Here is an 18166-nt window from a genome sequence, read left to right on the forward strand (position 1 = left end):
TTGCACTTTTGTTTGGGCGGCCTCTAGCGTCAGAAACAAGCCAGGCCGGAAATTGTGTTTGGGGACATGTGACTGCTCATGTGACTTTTTCGGGTGTTCGGCAAGTCCATGAACAACAATAAATCTTGTTCGTTGTTGACTCTCCAACTTAACAAGAGTTAAGCTCAAGAAGAGTGACAATAACACTCATGATGTTTCGGATGCCTCTCTTCACCACTTTGTCTTTCATTGCAGTTATATCTGTAGATTTTGCACAAGCAACATGCGGTTACAAGGTAACAAAACAATACCACTACCAGTACAAAACTACAGCACTACAGACCAGACTAACTACAGACAGTACAGACTGCACAGTACAGTACATGTGCAACGAACTACAACAAGCACTAGCACTATCAATAGAGAAGAATAGCTGATAATTTCGAGATTTAGAAGTATAAATATATTTCTAACTTTAGAATTAGATTTAGAATTTAGAATTAGAATCATCACTGCCAGTGATGAGATCGATGTTAAAAGCGGAGCCATTAACAGCTCAACAAGGTGGGCTACAATGTCTAATGAATCCTACCATATCACTCAAAACACTATTGAGGAAATAATTTGAAGAAAAGGGACAAAAACTTACCAGATCCCCGAGTGAAAGAGTAAAAAATGTTCCAGGTTGAAAATTCGAATCTTTTTTGGTTGAACTAAACCATTCTGTAAAAGGGGTGTTACAAGGCAGGGTCCTAGGAGATCATGATGGAAGGCGAGACATTGTTCATATAGTTTGTAAAAATAATATTAAACATTTGATTGTAGAGCTGTCCAGCCACTGTGCCCGGCATGCTGAATGTTCATCTTGTTCCTCACACCCACGATGACGTCGGATGGCTCAAGACCGTTGACCAGTATTATTATGGAGGTATGTAGAAAATGTCTCACTAAATCATGGTTTAAAGTGATGTTTTCTTGTCTACCATTAACGGAAGCAATCATACTTAAACATGCCTTGAACTCGTTCTTGAAGGGTCAAAGCAAGTTCCCTCTGGTAAAGGTGCACTTCTATGAGGAAAATGTAAACTTGTCTGGAAACCTTGCACAGGGCACCACAGCAATGGGATACTTTTGAGACGCTGGTGGCAGCAGACATAATGGTCCCCTAAGGTGAACATAGACCTTTTCGCAAAAACCATTGCGCAAGCGCAGACTTATGAATGAGGTGCATTTTGGGATAGATATGGATCAAATTTGATCACCGGCTAGACCACAATGCACCTAATTCCAAGCTTTACGCGCGCACCCCAGTATTTGCGAAAAGGTCTATGCACAGTACTGCTCACACAGGTCTGAGCATGTGCACTACTGGCGAGAACTGTAAAAAAGGACAGTCCAAATGTTTCCCCCTTGTGTGGGTTAATTCAATGTCATGGCCTGGGATTTGAAGCAGCCACCTTAGCCACCTTGAGTCTGTTGCACAAGATCACCATGGCCCAATTTCATAGAGCTGCCTAGCACAAAAAGTAGCTAAGCACAACAAAATTATGCTTACCAGAGTATGGTCACCAACCAAATTGCAATCTTTGACTATTATCCTGCTAATTTTTGCTTCGCAGAAAATTGTTAAGCAATATTTTCTGCTTTTATAAGCAGCTCTTTGAATTTGGGCCCTAGCCACGATACGCCATCTTTTAGGGGGTACTTATTTGTTGATTTTGTTAATTATTTACAGACCGGAATGACATCCAACATGCAGGGGTTCAATACATTCTTGACACAGTCGTGTCCGAGTTGTTAAAGGACCCAGAAAAACGTTTCATCTATGTTGAAATTGCTTTCTTCGAGCGATGGTGGAACGAGCAAACGGACAAGATGAAGGGCCTTGTCAAACAACTTGTTAATGAAGGTAAATAGGATTTGAAACTTTACATGGTGGAAGCATAACTAAGAGAGGTTTGCGGTAACACCACATGAATAGCTCTTTTTGAGTAGTATTGATTCTGAAAAAGAGCTGGTGATTAAAGAGTCGTTAACCACAATCCAGCTCCTCAGCTGCGAATAAGGATCATGAGCTTCCCAAAGTATTATAATTATTATTATTATACCCAAAGAGCAAAAGTTGCTTGTCAATGCTAATGAAATATTTCACCATCGCCGTACTTTTCAGGGAGATTGGAGTTTGTCAACGGGGGATGGTGCATGAATGATGAAGCTGCGACTCACTACAACGCCATCATTGATCAGATGACCATCGGCTTACGATTCCTCAAGGAGACGTTTGGCGACTGCGCAAAGCCACGGACAGCATGGCAGATTGACCCCTTCGGACACTCGAGGGAGTATGCCTCTCTCGTGGCCCAGGTAAATTAGAACTTCAGACAATGCCCTTCAATTAAAGGTGGAGTGAAGCAATTATAGTACAAGTATAGTACATGACTGGGATTCGAACCCACGCTCTGCTGAACAGAAACACCAGAGCTTGAGTTCGGTGCGCTTATCCGCTTCGCCACAACACCCTATTCTATTATTTAGAATGGGCGCTTTATAAATCCATTTATTTTTATTTTTATTATTATTATTATTATGGTTATTTTCTTGGACACACAGATGGGATTTGACAGTCTGTACTTTGCTCGACTGGACTACGTCGATAAGGCAACGAGAATTGCAAAGGACAGGATGGAGCAAGTGTGGCATACATCACAGAGTCTTGGCAGTACCTCGGACCTGTTCTTCGGGGCATTGTTTGCCCACTATGGCCCGCCCAAAGGCTTCTGCTTCGATACCTCCTGCAATGACCCCCCCATCATGGTACGGCACCCAAAATCAGTAAATCTCGCCTTGCTTGGCCTGCAGTTTAAGTCAATGAGAGACCAGCTTTTCGCGGGACTTTCTTGACTAAGTGCTGCAAGCTTTGCCTAGTCATGGTTTTCCTCTTTGTTTTTTAATTCATTCCCGTTGTTGATTTTTCCTGTCATTCTCTGAGTGCTTTGCAACCTTAAGAAAAGGCGCTATATATTATATAAGGCGCTGTTATTTTTAAAAACTATCCACACAAATCACCAAGATACAATAAAACTTACCTGTCGAAATTTCATTTTAAAAGGTGGTCATGCTCTTGAGATATCGCCGCAAATCCAGCGCGGATATTCCCGTAATTGGAAAACACAAACTTAAAAAACGTTTCATCGTATTTAGTGCCCAATACCGAACTGTGTAAGGGTAACAGTTGCTATGTGGTGATGAATATCTATCGGATAGGTCTTATGCAAAAGCTTAGACCACAGTTTGCTTTCTTTTCTTTCAATAAAATGTTTATTCCATACTCTTTTAGAAAAAGAAAAAACAAAAGTTGAAATTCAACGAATCTAAAGTGCATTAAATTATACATAAACAATATAATCTAAAAGCAAATAATAAATTAATAACTAGGAATTAGCTATGTATCTTATAGGTATTAATTATGTTAAATTTGCATCGGGGGCAAAGAATATTCATTTCGATTTTACCCATATACACCGATGTGTGTTAGCGCTGTATACTCTGTACTTTCCCGAGCTCTGTGATAAAAATCACAGGCACATTACTTGGGGATTGGCACCAACGATCTTTGCATCTAGAGCAGTGTCATACCAAGTAGATGTAGGTGTTCTCTTTTGTATTTAATTAATTTTCTTGAATCTTCCCGAACCTTAAAGGAACACGTTGCCTTGGATCGGTCGAGTTGGTCTTTGAAAAGCGTTCTGTAACCATTTTCTACTTTTAAAACATCTTTCTCACGATATGCATTTCATAACAAACGGTTTCAAACGCTTTTAATAGACCAACTCGTCCGATCCAAGGCAACGTGTTCCTTTTAAAACCAACCTGTCAAAAGTGGCTGTTATATTGTTTTTGAATTCTCTGTTTATATTTACAGGATGATCCCAATATGTTTGACTACAATGTAGATGAGAGAGTTGCTCTGTTTGTAAAACTTGCCAAAGAACAGGTAAGGGGTCTTGTCAAAAAATCAATTAAATTCTATTCAATTCACATTCACAAATACCATTATATGCAAACCTGTGGACCTTTATATTTTTGTGCTGACCAATGTTTTGCAACATCCTTTAATTAAAGTTGTGCAATGTTTTTATTGTTTCATTTCATTTCATTTATTCTGTTTATGAAGCCAAGGACTTTCAGGAAAGTGACCTTAATCACTGGGAATGTATTGTATTACCCAATAACCCTAGCCCTAACCCAAGACAAGTAGGGAGGTTTGAGTTTTGGTTGTGGGAGGAAAACCCCAGAGAATTATTCCAGGGAGAACCCTCGCAGTCAAGTAGGGACTTAAAACCCAATCCACATAGTGTCACTAGTGTGATTAGAGCCGGTGTTCTAAAGGGGGTAAGCCAGGGTACTCGCGGCTGTATTTTTGTCTGGCTACGTCACCCGGAAAACTGAACACGCCGGAAAGCTTAAACCGTTCCAACAACGTGGTGAAATGTCCGGCTACGTCACCCGGAAAAATGAACACGGCGGAAGACTGAAACCGCCACCCCGGTGTTCTAAAGGTGGTAAGTCAGGAAATAATACCACTACGCCAACCACCCAATGGCAATTCATTTTGGGATAGCTACTTTTAACAGAAATATTTTCTGCACTTTTTCAGAACGCTACGTACAGAACAAACCACATTATGTTCACCATGGGGTCGGACTTCCAGTACAGCAATGCACACATGTGGTACGAGAATTTGGACAAACTTATCAAATACGTCAACGCCAAGGTGAGGAATCAACACTAATCAGCTATTGCTTAAGCACTCGTTGTTTCAGGCTAGGACCCAATAATGGAGCTGCTTAAGCAGAAAATACGGCTTAATTCCTGCGGAGTAAAAATCATAATGATAAAGTTTTGACAATACATGTTTGAGATGTCGGCTCATAAATTGCTAGCCTGTTGGGCCACTTTTTTAAAAGCCTAAGTGCAAGGCCTGGCTAGGGTCTTCACTAAAAAGTCAGTTTGAAGCCTGAATGATGTAGATATTTACTAAATCACTGTGCAACTGCAACTCAAATGTTGCTCGTTAAGGTCAAAGAGATTTTAATAATAATAAAATCATTATTTTTTGTTGTTCTGATGCACGCAGCAAAACGAAACAGGTGTGCATGCTTTGTACTCGACCCCATCATGTTACACAAAAAATGTCAATCAAGTCGCCAAGAACTGGACCACAAAAAGTGACGACTTCTTCCCCTATGCTGATCACCCGCATGCTTTCTGGACTGGGTACTTCGTCAGTCGGTCAGCACTCAAGGGTTACGTCCGAGAAACCAACACCCTTCTTCAGGTACCATGACAATTTTCATACAAGAATGTTTGACCTGAGAGCATTCTTACCCCGATGCAGTTATTTTCTGAGTTCCGAATCTCTCGTTTACATTGCCGATGTGAAAAGGAGCCACAGACAACAAATATTTCTGTCAAAAATATCACTGCTTATATCGATTAATTGACAATAGTGTACAGTTATGATCACTGCCCACAAAGATGCCCAAGTATGACGCCAACTGGGAACAATCTTTTTGTGTTGATAGTCTAATCCCTTAGCACAGCCAAAGAATTGCAATGTTTAATTTTAAATTCTTGAATAATGCCATGCAAAATGAATGCCTAAACTGGAACTAGGACAAGATTTGTGATTTTTTTCCCTGAGGAGTTAAAATATTTATCCACAGTTCTGAAACCAAAAACTTACTGCACAGTTTTTAGACAATTTCTGTTTTACTTTCAGATTTGTAAACAGTTAGAAGTTTGGGGATCAGTGCTTCCTGGTTTAAAACTCCAAACAAACTCAGATTATCTAAGTAAGTACAATGGACCTTTCCCATGAAATATGCTAATTACATTCACGCATGCGTACAGACCCTGTTGGTTGGCAAACGCCATAGAGTTGTGCACTAAGCAGAAGCGCAATCGCGTCTGCGTTACGCACCCCTTAGCCGTGTACAAAACAGCGCAATGTTCCCTCATTTTGCCAACCAAAACGTTAGTGCGCACGCGCTATGTGCAATTTACATATTTCATGGGAAGGGTCTATTCTAAGTAGGTAAGGTTTGCAGTGAAACAATGGAAAAATCTCTTTTGTGGGTAGTGGTGACTCTGGGAAGAGCTTGACGTTTCGATCAGTGTGCTCTAACTGTCTTATGGAGATTGTGAACTCTGCTGTGTGTGTGAGCTTCGGTTTTCATGATTTTTTATTTTATTTTTGTTTTTGTTTTTTTTCCAGAAAAAGCTGAGGCTGTTGCTCAGCACCATGATGCTGTTTCGTAAGTTTATCTTCAAATGTTTACTCAGATTAGATTTCTCTGATGTCTCCTTTTTAGGGAGTGTCTTTAAAGAATTTAATTATTTTTTAAAATTTTAGTGGTACTTCAAAACAGCATGTTGCTGATGACTATGCTGAGAGGCTCTACATTGGCCGCACTCAATGCAAGGTAAGTTAAATTGAATTAAATGAAACGAAATATTCAAACTAATTATTTAAATTTATTTTAGATGTTGCAACACTTTTGTTCTTCATAATATTGATGTTAATTTAACCTTCCTACTTTCAGTCACAATTGTTTAAAGGTAGAATACAAAAATGGTTTTTGGCAACAAAATGCTGATTTATTGGCATAATTATACAGAAAGGTACAGTAGAAGTCACATGTGCAAGTTTCAACTGAATGTTGCCAAGAAAACTGCAAACAACTGTTTTGGTATTTTCCGTGAATCTATCCACGTTTAGTGAGGAGACACAGTTATCCAACCCCATTTTTGGCTTTAGCATTTAGACACCAATCCTCAGAAATTTGAGTTACTGTTTTGTGGTGAAAATTTGTTCAAACCATGTTTGCTTCGAAAGGAATAAATTCTCAAAATAGTCTATACTATCAACAGCTGCAGTGCTTCTTACCAAACACAAATTTTAGGGTCGTTAGTTTCTGAAGTAGGTACTAGTCTATGATGCTACCTTTACGCATGCGTATTGAAACGCAGCCTAGCGAACTTGTTCATTCATTTCTTTGCTCTCTGTCGTCATAGAGCCTTATTGGCAGTGTTCTCGGTAACCTGATGGAGAAAAATTCCTCCGTCCCGGCACCAACGCCCGAGTTCTGTGACTATCTCAACGTCAGCGTTTGTCCTATCACGGAAAACTCGCCTGAGGTAAGCCATTGATAAGTGTGTCATAATTCTATATTTAAGACACTGAACACTATTGTTAATTGTCAAAGACCAGTCTGCTCACTGGGTGTATCTCAACATATGCATAAAATTACAAACCTGTGAAAATTTTAGCTCAATTAGCTGCGAAGTTGCGAGATATCAATGAAAGAAAAAACAACCTTGTCACACAAAGTTGTGTGCTTTCAGATGAATTCTGAGGTCTCGAAATCAAATTCGTGGAAATTTACTTCTTTCTCGAAAACTACGTTACTTCAGAGGGAGCCGTTTTTTCAAAATGTTTTATACTATCAACCTCTCCCCATTACTTGTTACCAAGTAAGGTTTTATGCTAACAGTTATCTTGAGTAGTTACCTATAGTGTCTAGTGCCTTTAAAAACCGCTTCACATATACTGGCTCCAACGATTTCCAGAAGTCCATTAATAATAATAATAAAGACTTGTAATGCGCACATATCCACCCTGCTGGGTGTTCAAAGCGCAGTAAAACTAAAAACAAAATGAAAGAAAACCAGACACAAAATTAAACCTGTGACATAAGATAAGTTTTGAGAAGAGATTTGAACTTTGTGGTACAAAGACAAGATCTGAGATTAAGTGGTAGAGATTTCTCGATGCGTGGTGCAGCTGAAGAAAAAGACCTGTCACCTTAGGAGTGTCGAGACTTGGGTTCAATGAGCATGGAACTTGCTTGTCTTTGATGGTGTACATCCTTCTTTTTTCTCCATATTTGTTCGTAAGGACACGGGGGTCGCACCAAAATTGATGTGTTTTGTTTGGCCATGACGCCATAGATCACATTGTCTATTAAATAATAATAATTAAATATGATTATTAAATCATCAAAATGGTTTAAGAATTGATTAATGGGGTTAATTTGATATTAATCTTTGCCTTTTTTGGTTGTTCTTTCAGTTTACTGTAACCGCGTATAACCCTCTGGCACGAGCAGTGACAACAATTGTACGGATACCAGTGAATTTCAACTACGCTGTAACTGGCCCAAGCGGAAAACCAGTTACAAGCCAGGTTCGTTAAAAAAGGGTTGAGGTAGCTTTGGGGTGACTAAAAGATAAAATTTACATAATTTGATTCTGCGACCTACGGAGTAAAGTGTCAGTGCTCTACGATGGTGGTTTTTTTTATTGTTGGTCAAAATCTTGTAGATTCCAATTGTATTTCCACCCTTAGAAATTAAGTTTTCACAGTATACATATCTACATTTATGTAAGATTAAAACAATCCAATGGTTAAAAAAACCAAGGGCATACTTTGCCTTTAAATATTTACTGATAAACCACAAGGAGAACTGACTTGGTAAATATAAGTCATGTTTAGGGTATTGATAAAGTCAAATTAACCTGAACTAGTTTTTAACCTAGCTGTGACCGCTGAGTTTGCTTGCCTAGCAACTGAGCTATCTGGCCCTACGTCGGCGGTCTACGTAATCAGGGATGAGAACATTTCAGCCATTTATTTGCCTTTAAATATTTACTGATAAACCACAAGGAGAACTGACTTGGTAAATATAAGTCATGTTTAGGGTATTGATAAAGTCAAATTAACCTGAACTAGTTTTTAACCTAGCTGTGACCGCTGAGTTTGCTTGCCTAGCAACTGAGCTATCTGGCCCTACGTCGGCGGTCTACGTAATCAGGGATGAGAACATTTCAGCCATTTATTTGCCTTTAAATATTTACTGATAAACCACAAGGAGAACTGACTTGGTAAATATAAGTCATGTTTAGGGTATTGATAAAGTCAAATTAACCTGAACTAGTTTTTAACCTAGCTGTGACCGCTGAGTTTGCTTGCCTAGCAACTGAGCTATCTGGCCCTACGTCGGCGGTCTACGTAATCAGGGATGAGAACATTTCAGCCATTTATTTGAATTAAGACTTTAAAGTCTGCCTGGTAAACAAAAATGCTGTATTTGTCCAAAAATAAAATAAATCCTGCTCTTTATCTACTCTAGCTCCGAGGAAGCTACTCCCAAAAGCTCCTTGGAATCTATAACTCCAGGGGTTACCAAAAGGTGGAAATGTGATCATTTCAATGTACATTCTAAGATCTGGATCCCAGGTTCAGACTTTTTTGTCAGCAATGACTCTCATCCCTGTCGTATACAGCCTTACTCTGCCTTCTTTCTGTTTTGTGGATATAATTCTCACAGTTGCAAGACGTTTCAATGGGAACTAAAGAAGTCAGGAGATCCCATGGCAACGCATCCAAGGAGTTGATTTTCCCGATCACTGTACCTCAACTTGGCTTCAGTAACTACGTCCTCAAAGTCTTGCAGAAAGGTAAAACTATCGTTTCAAAACAAAAAATAATCGGGAGACTTTCTGGGACGATAGAGGGCAGCAGACTTACCGGGTAAATCCATTGTTCTCAGAATTATGCGCATGTTCAGAACTACGTAAACAATGGGAATTTACCCGGTATGTCTGCTGCCGCCTAGCGTTGGAAAGTCTCCTATTATGTATGAAAGGTTAATGTATCAATGTAAAAGAGGAGCAAGCTCAATCAATTAGAAACTTTGTTCTCTGATGTTTGCCGTGCATCGTGTGCAACGGCCTTTTAGGGAGCATCTCAAACAGTTGGAACGGTAAAAATGCTCTTGTTGGATCGTTTTAAAGGTCCAGACTGACATAGGGACCGTTCCATGGGACTGCAGGAACATTCCATTGGAATACTCAAGCTTTTAGTACATGTATTCACTTGTGTAGTTTTGCTATCGTACTTAATGCATTTAATGTATTCAATAAGCACAGTGATGCAGTCCAGCGTGACCTTCTGGCACCCAATGGATTGTGGGTGCGTGCCCACGGGAATGTTCTTTTTTTACTGGACGTACCTGACTTTTGAGACCCTCCCTTTTTACTAAAAAACAGAAGATTTGTGGAAGTTTGAAGCTCCATTTTTTTCCTCAGAAAATTAACAAAATTTCTTTTGATGTTTGTGCTCAACAGGGGAAGCCAAGACATCAATTCTTCCTAAAGTGTACAAACCTCAGTCGGATGAAGTGATTGAAAACCAGGTAGGATACAATAGATGTTAATTTTTGTAATTGGGGATAAAGAATATAATTTTTTTTACTCTTACAGGGATGTGTATTAACCACTGTATACCAAAATGTAAGCTGTTGGAATGCTAAAGGTTTTTTAATGTTAAACATCTTTGCCCGAACAGTTTCTCAGTCTGACGTTTGACGGTAGTACAGGACTTTTGAAGTCGATGACAGACAAGAGGACCAAGTCATCCATAGCGGTATCGCAGTCTTTCCACTGGTACGAGAGCAGCACAGGAACATTTCTTTTCTCTCAGGCGTCAGGGGCCTATATCTTTAGGCCGACCCATCCCACTCCAAAGCCGTTGTTTGACGGCACGTCTGTTGGTATGACAGTCATTAAGGTAAGATGTCTTGTTTGTGGCAGGCTTGGTATTTTTCCTACCTAAGTCTGTTTTCCGATATGTTTTTCCTTGGATAGATTAGAAAAAAATGCTTTTAATAAAGCCTGAAAAGTCTATTAAAGCCTATACTGTGTGTTCTTGTAAGTAAGCGTGTACTTGATGAAATGTTCTTACTTTTTTCCAAGGACCAAAAAATAAACATATCTCCTTCTCAAGCTCACTGCACAACATCTCCCTTCTACAGCAGCAACTGAAGACACACCTGTTTACACTTTCTTTTACCAACCACTTGAGAATTCCCTCTTTTTCCATCTTGACCGGCGCCTTTGAATGATTTTATATTAGATTCAGTGTGTCTTTACAATGTTATAATTATTAACTATTATTTGGTTCTTAACTGCAACTGTCTTTTTCATTTTTTTTTTGTCTTAACAATTAACAGGGTCCTGTTGTAACAGAAGTACGGCAGCAGTTTCAGCCATGGTTGAGTCAGGTTATCAGACTTTACCCCAACAAGGAGTTTGCTGAGTTTGAATGGACCGTCGGTCCGATTCCATACAAGTGAGTTAGGGAAGTGACATTTCAAAAAGTAAACAAAATTTTAAAATTAATCTCTCTTTTTTTTTAGAGAGCACCAAAATTAAGGGAAGTGTTTCTGTCCTAATTATTTTGTTTCTTTACTTTTTCTTTACACAAACTTGGTTTGTTTGTAAGGTTACCTTATTAAGTTTTGTTTGGTTTTGTGCTATAAAAAAAAGTTCAAACAGTTAGTTTCACAAAATTACATTTGGCTTGGCAATTAAGGTGACTTCTTTTTTTATTTTAAATCTTCCTGCTAATTCTGTATGTGGTAGGGCCTGTTCTTGCTTAATTTTACCAGTTGTAACTTGGCTTTGTACAAAAAATTTGAGAGCATTTTTTTTAAAGCCTAACAAGCAGGGAACCAGTCAAAATAATAATCTATTTGTATATAGCGCTTTATCACAGCCCGAAGGGCATCTCAAAGTGCTTCCAGCATTATTACCCCTGGTCATTGGGCCTTAAATCATTCCTTAAACCATCTCAGCTCCCTGGGGAGTATACAGCCGGTGCTGCGAGTTACCACGCTCAAAGCTAATCATTCACATAAACCATTTCTTCCCTCGCAAGTACCCATTTTACCCCTGGGTAGAGAGAAGCAATGGTTAAGTGTCTTGCTCAAGGACACAAGTGTCACAACCGGGATTCAAACCCAAAATACTAGTCCATGTCATGACATCTCTATACCATTGATTTGTTTGTTTACCAGGGATGGAATAGGGAGGGAGATCATCACACGATTCGACACGGATCTAAAGACAAACAGTACATTTTACACCGATGCTAATGGCCGACAGATGCTCAAGAGAATGTGAGTTTTGAAGGGCATATGGGACTAAATTTAATAAATTTTCATAAACTGGTCATTATTTTCTTTTCCTCATTTAAATTTTTAGAGATCTCATTATTGTTTAAAGATGGCTTTTATATCTTTGTTTGTTGTAGCCTTAATCACCGTGCTGACTGGGTGTACGTCAATTCAGACCCAACGTCTGGGAACTATTATCCAATCAACAGCCGAGCCTACATCAAGGTAAAAACTTGTCACTCATTGATGATCGCAGAAATGACTGCACTGGGCAGTGACGTCATGTGCACAACGTTTACTCCATATCTGACTAAAAATGTTGATATATTTCACAGGATGATACGAAGCAGTTGACAGTCTTGACTGATAGATCCCTCGGAGGAAGCAGCCTTAAGGATGGATCCTTGGAAATTATGGTACAATACAATAAAACTTTGTTGTCCCTGCAAGGGAAATTCCTCTGGTAATGACAAAATGAACCAATCCTCTTGTTTAATTAACCCTTTAGAGACCATAGCGGCCACACACGTCTTGTACCAAAATGCTTATATAGGGGACACAAGCAGTTAGACATAATACTTCCCTTCACATAAAGAGGCCAAAGTAATCCAGTGTTCAGATATAATTTTTTCCAATGCAGTATGGTACTTAGTATCAATTTCTTAAAGTCAAGACTAAACTTTTGTTTCATGCTATTTCTGTTGACATTTTCACTGACAAAATGTGATTGAACCTTGTGAGTTGGATGATATATCATGCAAAAATAATAACAATAAATAAAACCATTTTTGATTCTCTATTTTGACCCAAGGTCCAAAGGCGCACCCAGCATGACGACAGTCGAGGTGTGGGTGAGCCCCTGAATGAGACCGGACAGTTTGGTGACGGGATCATTGTGCGGGGTAAGCACAGCGTCCTCTTTACCTCTGTAGCCACGGCAGCCGCAGCCCACAGGACCCTAGGGGAGGAAATCTTCATGGCACCCTCGTTGTCATTTTCAAAATGGCAACCAGACTGGGCAACTAAGTTTAACACAATGGTGAGTTTAGACTCAGAGTTGTCCAGAAGCGCCGGCGATTTCAACGGCTATTGTGTCCTTTTGCTGCCTGTTTTTTTGAACTTTTTTTTGGTTACCCCAGTGGAAGTTTTGTCTATGATTTATAGAAAAAGCAAACTTTAAGCAACTCTATTAAATTGCCCCTTTGTAAGACACTTTGATTGTAAGTTTAAAAGCGGCTAATAAATGCCTCTATTATTGTTAATATTAGTATTAAATAATAAACAACAATTTAAAAATTCATTTAATTAAATGTTAACAATATTTACTAATTTTTTGTTATAATGAGGATTTTCATATACACTCAGTTTCTTTTGATGATTCTTTAAAAAATTTCCGTATCACAAAGTCTGAGACTTGGTGTAAAGTTGGAACTGAAGCACTATGCTATTATGAAGTCTTGAATTGAATTGAATTTAATTGAATTTTTATTTTGCAGAAGTCAATGGTGTCTGCCTCTCTTCCATCCAACGTACATCTTCTAACATTGGAGGAATGGACAGGAGACACTGTGCTGATCCGTGTAGAACATCAGTTTGAAATCGGCGAAGATCCAACACTCTCGCAAAAAGTCAAAATCCAGCTCAAGGTATGGCATGTAATGGATATTTAAATAAACTGTGTATAGACCGTATTGAATATGACGTCACTGTTCAAATATCTGCCATACAAATATGGCGTGTGTGCGTGTGCGTTGTCTGTTCATGTGCCGTAGAAATCAAACCGAGAATGCTGCGTGCTTTATTGATATACGCCTTTGGACACGTATATGGTTTGCCCTACAAGATTGCGCTTTTCATAGCAAAAAAGGGAATATTCAGTATGGTCTGTTGATCATTGAGAAATTTTGAGTGTGATTTGAACCTGCGACCTCCGATTTAAAATGCTGGTGCTTTACCAACTGAGCTAGCTAGCCTTAATGTTTGCAGTCTCCCTACTTTGTCAATAAAGTCTACGGTGCCAGCCATAAGCAATTCAGTGGTGTAGCCAGGTATCACACCCAAATTTAGGATACAACCTGAGCGGCAACAGAGGGATCACCTGAAGGGGATGCAACTTCTTTTATTTAAAATACCAAGTAATATACCGCGAGGAAAACTGACTAAGTAAATTTAAAATAACTGTTGGGTAACAAAGAATAAATCTACTGAAGTGGAATTTGAACCTGCGACCTCCGGATTTACATGCTGGCACTCTACAGCTGAGCTTTCTAGCCTAATGTTGGCAGCCTCTCTATTTCAATATTGTCTGAAAACGCGGCTGTTTTTTCTTTCATTATTTTCTTTAGACTTCGATGACCAATTGAGCCCCGATTTTCACAGATTTGTTGTTTTATGCGTATGTAAGGATGCACCAAGGAGGATACCTGTCTTTGACAATGACAGACTTTTGGGGCGCTTGGTGGCAGCAGACTTACCAGGTAAAATCCATTGTTCTCACTAATGTGCGCATGCTCAGAACTACGTAAACAATGGAAATTTACCTGGTAAGTCTGCTGCCACCTAGTGTTCCAAAGTCTCCCACTACCAAAAGAACACCTTTAGAAAACAAGTGCAATCTTTTATATTTTTTTATTCAGAGCTTATTTCAGCCGTTTGGTTTCACCAGTCTTAAAGAGGTGACGCTATCGGCAAACGAGGCACTCAGTGATGAAAAACGCCTACAATGGAACATCAACGATAGCCCTATGCCTACTCCGCCAGGTATGTATAAGGGACGGTCGGGTTGGTGTGTAGTGGTATCTTACCTCACCTTTCATCACCTCTGGGACCCTGGTTCGAATCCTGCTAAATAACAATAATAATAAGACATTTGTAAAGAGCCTAATGCGAGAAGCCTCTAAGCGCATAAAGAGAACAATAAAGTATACAATTAGAGAAAGCTACAAATTACAAATAAGCAAAATGACATATTAAATTTTGTGATGGAATTATTTTCCAATCGATAGAATCCTCGTGTGAGTGGGGAAAAAAGTACAAGTCTCTAATCTTCAACTAAAATTAAACTATACTTAAGTATGATCATGAATACATTGATGATTATTATTCCTTTTTTTCACAGCTGTCAAGCCTGATCCCGTACCCTCATCAACGTTGACTGTTTCTCTGACACCAATGCAGATAAGAACCTTTGTCGCAACCATCAAAAGGACAAACTAAAAAAAAAAAAATTCTGCAGTAATGAAACAGTAAAATGGAAGGTTTTTGGTTTAAAAGCATTTTCTCAAATTGTCCACGTTATCTTGTCAAAGCATTACTAGTGATAAGCCCAGTTTATACTTCCTGCAAAAGCAAATATGATACAAATTTTGCCGTCACATATTCACAATGAATAATTCTGAAGAATTGGAGTGTGAAACATTCGCTGCGAAAATAGGGCTGTGTGCTGGAAGTCAAAATTTGTATCATTTGCATTCGTAGGAAGTGTGAGCCAGGCTTTATTGTGTATTTGCAGCTGCTTATAAATTGTCTATTGTTTTTAAGTACCACTAAAAATCTTTCCTGGAAACACTTTGCTAACTTACTTCTGTTTTCATACTACGCATGTTTTGTTAAACAAAACAAATGGTAATATATTGTTATGTCATTAATGGTCTTCTGTTAGTTCACCTAAACAAAATTCCTTGAAAAAGTTATCAGCTTTTCTTTGCATGTTTTGTTAAGAAAACACAACATCCACTAAAACTTTCTTGTCTTCTGTATTCTTCAAAGGAAAATCATGTTTTAAAGTGAAGGAACAATGTGTGGTGAAGAGGTTTTCAACTAGTGGTTTCAACCCGCACAGAGGCCTGGACTTGATCATTTTACTGAGACGAAGTCAAGGTCAATTATCAAGAACCAGGCCTCAGCGGGTTTAAACCACTAGTTGAAAACCGATTTCTGAAGTTTTTTAGTTTAGAACTTATTTATGACTTTGTTTAAATGTCATCGATCTTTAAAAGAAGTAGAATTAGGTAGAAATTATTTGTTTTAGAACAAGTTTTAATACTGAAAGAAGATTTTCAAAATCCTGTCTTCATGAATATTGATATCCATTGTTATTAACAAAAAGGGACTACCATAGTAGTTCATTTGAGATAAGACTGGTCTTAACTCTTTGTGAAATCCACCCCAGGCCCCAATTTCATAGAGCTGCTAAGCACAAAAAGTAGCTTGGCACAACAAAGTTATGCTGACCGGATTTAAGTTACCAGCTAGAATATTATATCACATGTACAATTTGGCTGGTATTCTGCTTGTTTTTGCTTAGCAGAATATTGTTTAAGCATCATCTCTTCTTAAAGAACTATGAAATTGGGCCCAGGGCTAATACTGTTGCAGCACCAAATGTGTCAGCATTTGATGGATTTCTTTTTTCGAGAAGCCATTGTCACTTAATATTGTTTTATTACTAACAGTGTGAGGAATAATTTATGCTTTAACATTTCAATTCAGTGTTGATATTTTTTGTTATTAAACAGAGTTCAAAGAACTTTAATGGGTTGAATACTTTATGCAATCGTGTTGTAGTGTACATTTCATTGATGCATTGTCTTTTATGTGTGACACAATATGCTAGCCAGTGGTGTTAAAAGATTAGGGCAAGAGGCCCCGAAAAGAAAATAATAATTTTGTCCCCATTTTTTTTTTAAAGATCATTAAAATAGTTTTCAAATGTTCACTCTCGAAAGTCATTTCACTTTCACCCGAAACGTGTGATGTTTTTTTTCTTCAAATGCCACCACCCCCACGGCCCTAAATCGATCGGTACGTTTCACCCATAGAAATAGGGTTTCACCTTCACCATATAAAGTGGGGTCTTTCTCTATGATGATACAAAGTGGATTGGACCATCCCAAATGGGGCTTTAGGTATGGATGAGGGAGATGGACAATTTATTTTCAGAAACAACTGGAACACGACAATAATATTCTTCTGTTAAAACCAACCGGCAAAAGAGCTGACCCGCTTTGGAGTTGTTACAACTTTGTATAACCTTTTCGCCTCAGAACGTCTTCTTATCTAAAACCTGTCACCGCCCCATGGCCAACCCCCACTGATGATCACGGCAAATGACACGCCCACTTTTATTATGCTAAGTATCGCAAAAAAATTAACAGAGGCACTAAGCACGTAGCATGTAGTTGGAGTGAGTAATTGTCTTCGGTTCTCCCAAAATTTCATTTCACCTGTAAATATGTGTGGATTCATTTCGATCGAAGAAGAAATCTAATCAAACTGAAAAGAAAATGAAAAAATAAACAACTAAAATGCATGTTGGAATTTATTTAATAGTTGAACACGGTCTACACGTTTTGAATTATTTTGTTGTACATGTTGATATTGCTAAACATAGAAATTTTCAAGACGTGTCAAAGACTACCATTACGTGGAAGCGGCCAGGATTTCTACCTTATTTTCACACATTTCAGAATTTTCAAGTAAGTATTTGAATCATTTATGTTAAACAATATATACCTCATCCCTCTGTGTTATCGAACTGTTTAAAAATGTTCATTTTGATGGTATATTTCGTCAAAAACAAAGTCGCAAGAGAAATTTTCCTGTTGTCGGATTAAAAAAAAAAAGTGATTGGTAAATTCCGGCTTGCGTACTTGGCAGTCGAAAAATCACGAATCAACCAAAACGTAAAGACTGACATCTCTGATCCTAATGTCAAACTGCTTGGTGTTTTTCTCTAGGGCAATTTAACAACGTATTTACATTTCTCTACTTTAGGCTATGACTCAAGCTTAGTTAGCCATTTTTTCTTAAACGGTTGTGTCATTTGTCATCTGGTCGTAATTCAATTGCATGATCAATTTGGTATTGTTCCAATTTGTTTGGATCGTGGCTGACAAGTGACATACTGACAGTGGACATTTTGTGGATGGTCAAGCATGACTTACAATATAGTGCTAACTTTGCAAAAAGGGCAGGCACTTTCATTTGAATTTCGTTTAATAAAGTCTTTATTAGGGGAGACTTTTGCACTACATCATGTACTGCAGTACATCATAGACTGCAAGACCGAGACCAGACAACTCGTCCGTCGAACAACTCGTCCATGGTCATGGAGGTCATGCATGTACATGTACCATGGACATGATGGAGGAAGGAAGAGTGATACT

The 18166-nt window shown here is 38.6% G+C and overlaps 2 protein-coding genes across 4 annotated transcripts in view; both read left to right on the top strand.

The window, feature by feature from the left end:
• Positions 1-46: 46 nt before the first annotated feature.
• LOC117303645 (lysosomal alpha-mannosidase-like) lies at positions 47-16549 on the top strand. Its single transcript, XM_033787879.1, has 24 exons — positions 47-275; positions 805-907; positions 1715-1888; positions 2150-2343; positions 2590-2793; positions 3902-3973; positions 4637-4753; positions 5117-5317; positions 5762-5834; positions 6257-6296; positions 6395-6464; positions 7057-7179; positions 8114-8227; positions 9372-9501; positions 10171-10238; positions 10391-10612; positions 11055-11173; positions 11901-12002; positions 12137-12224; positions 12335-12415; positions 12811-13038; positions 13496-13645; positions 14636-14759; positions 15118-16549. The coding sequence occupies exons 1-24, from the start codon at positions 189-191 to the stop codon at positions 15213-15215; spliced, it is 2982 nt and encodes a 993-aa protein (XP_033643770.1). The 5' UTR covers positions 47-188; the 3' UTR covers positions 15216-16549.
• Positions 16550-17388: 839 nt separating this feature from the next.
• Positions 17389-18166, top strand: part of LOC117303702 (serine/arginine repetitive matrix protein 2-like) — a 30927-nt gene continuing 30149 nt past the window's right edge. For all 3 annotated transcript variants that reach the window (XM_033787972.1, XM_033787973.1, XM_033787974.1), the window contains exon 1: positions 17389-17476. The gene's annotated coding sequence lies outside the window, so the exon portion shown is untranslated. The remainder of the gene's footprint in view (positions 17477-18166) is intronic.

This window comes from Asterias rubens, chromosome 20 (assembly GCF_902459465.1).
Source record: "Asterias rubens chromosome 20, eAstRub1.3, whole genome shotgun sequence".
Classification (NCBI taxonomy): domain Eukaryota; kingdom Metazoa; phylum Echinodermata; class Asteroidea; order Forcipulatida; family Asteriidae; genus Asterias; species Asterias rubens.

Bases quoted from the DNA above. Each gene is read 5' to 3' on its own strand.
- LOC117303645 (XM_033787879.1), top strand. From the start codon at position 189: ATGATGTTTCGGATGCCTCTCTTCACCACTTTGTCTTTCATTGCAGTT. The intron at 2,794-3,901 runs GTACGGCACCCA...TTATATTTACAG, and splicing joins GCAATGACCCCCCCATCATG to GATGATCCCAATATGTTTGA. The intron at 12,225-12,334 runs GTAAAAACTTGT...TATATTTCACAG, and splicing joins ACAGCCGAGCCTACATCAAG to GATGATACGAAGCAGTTGAC.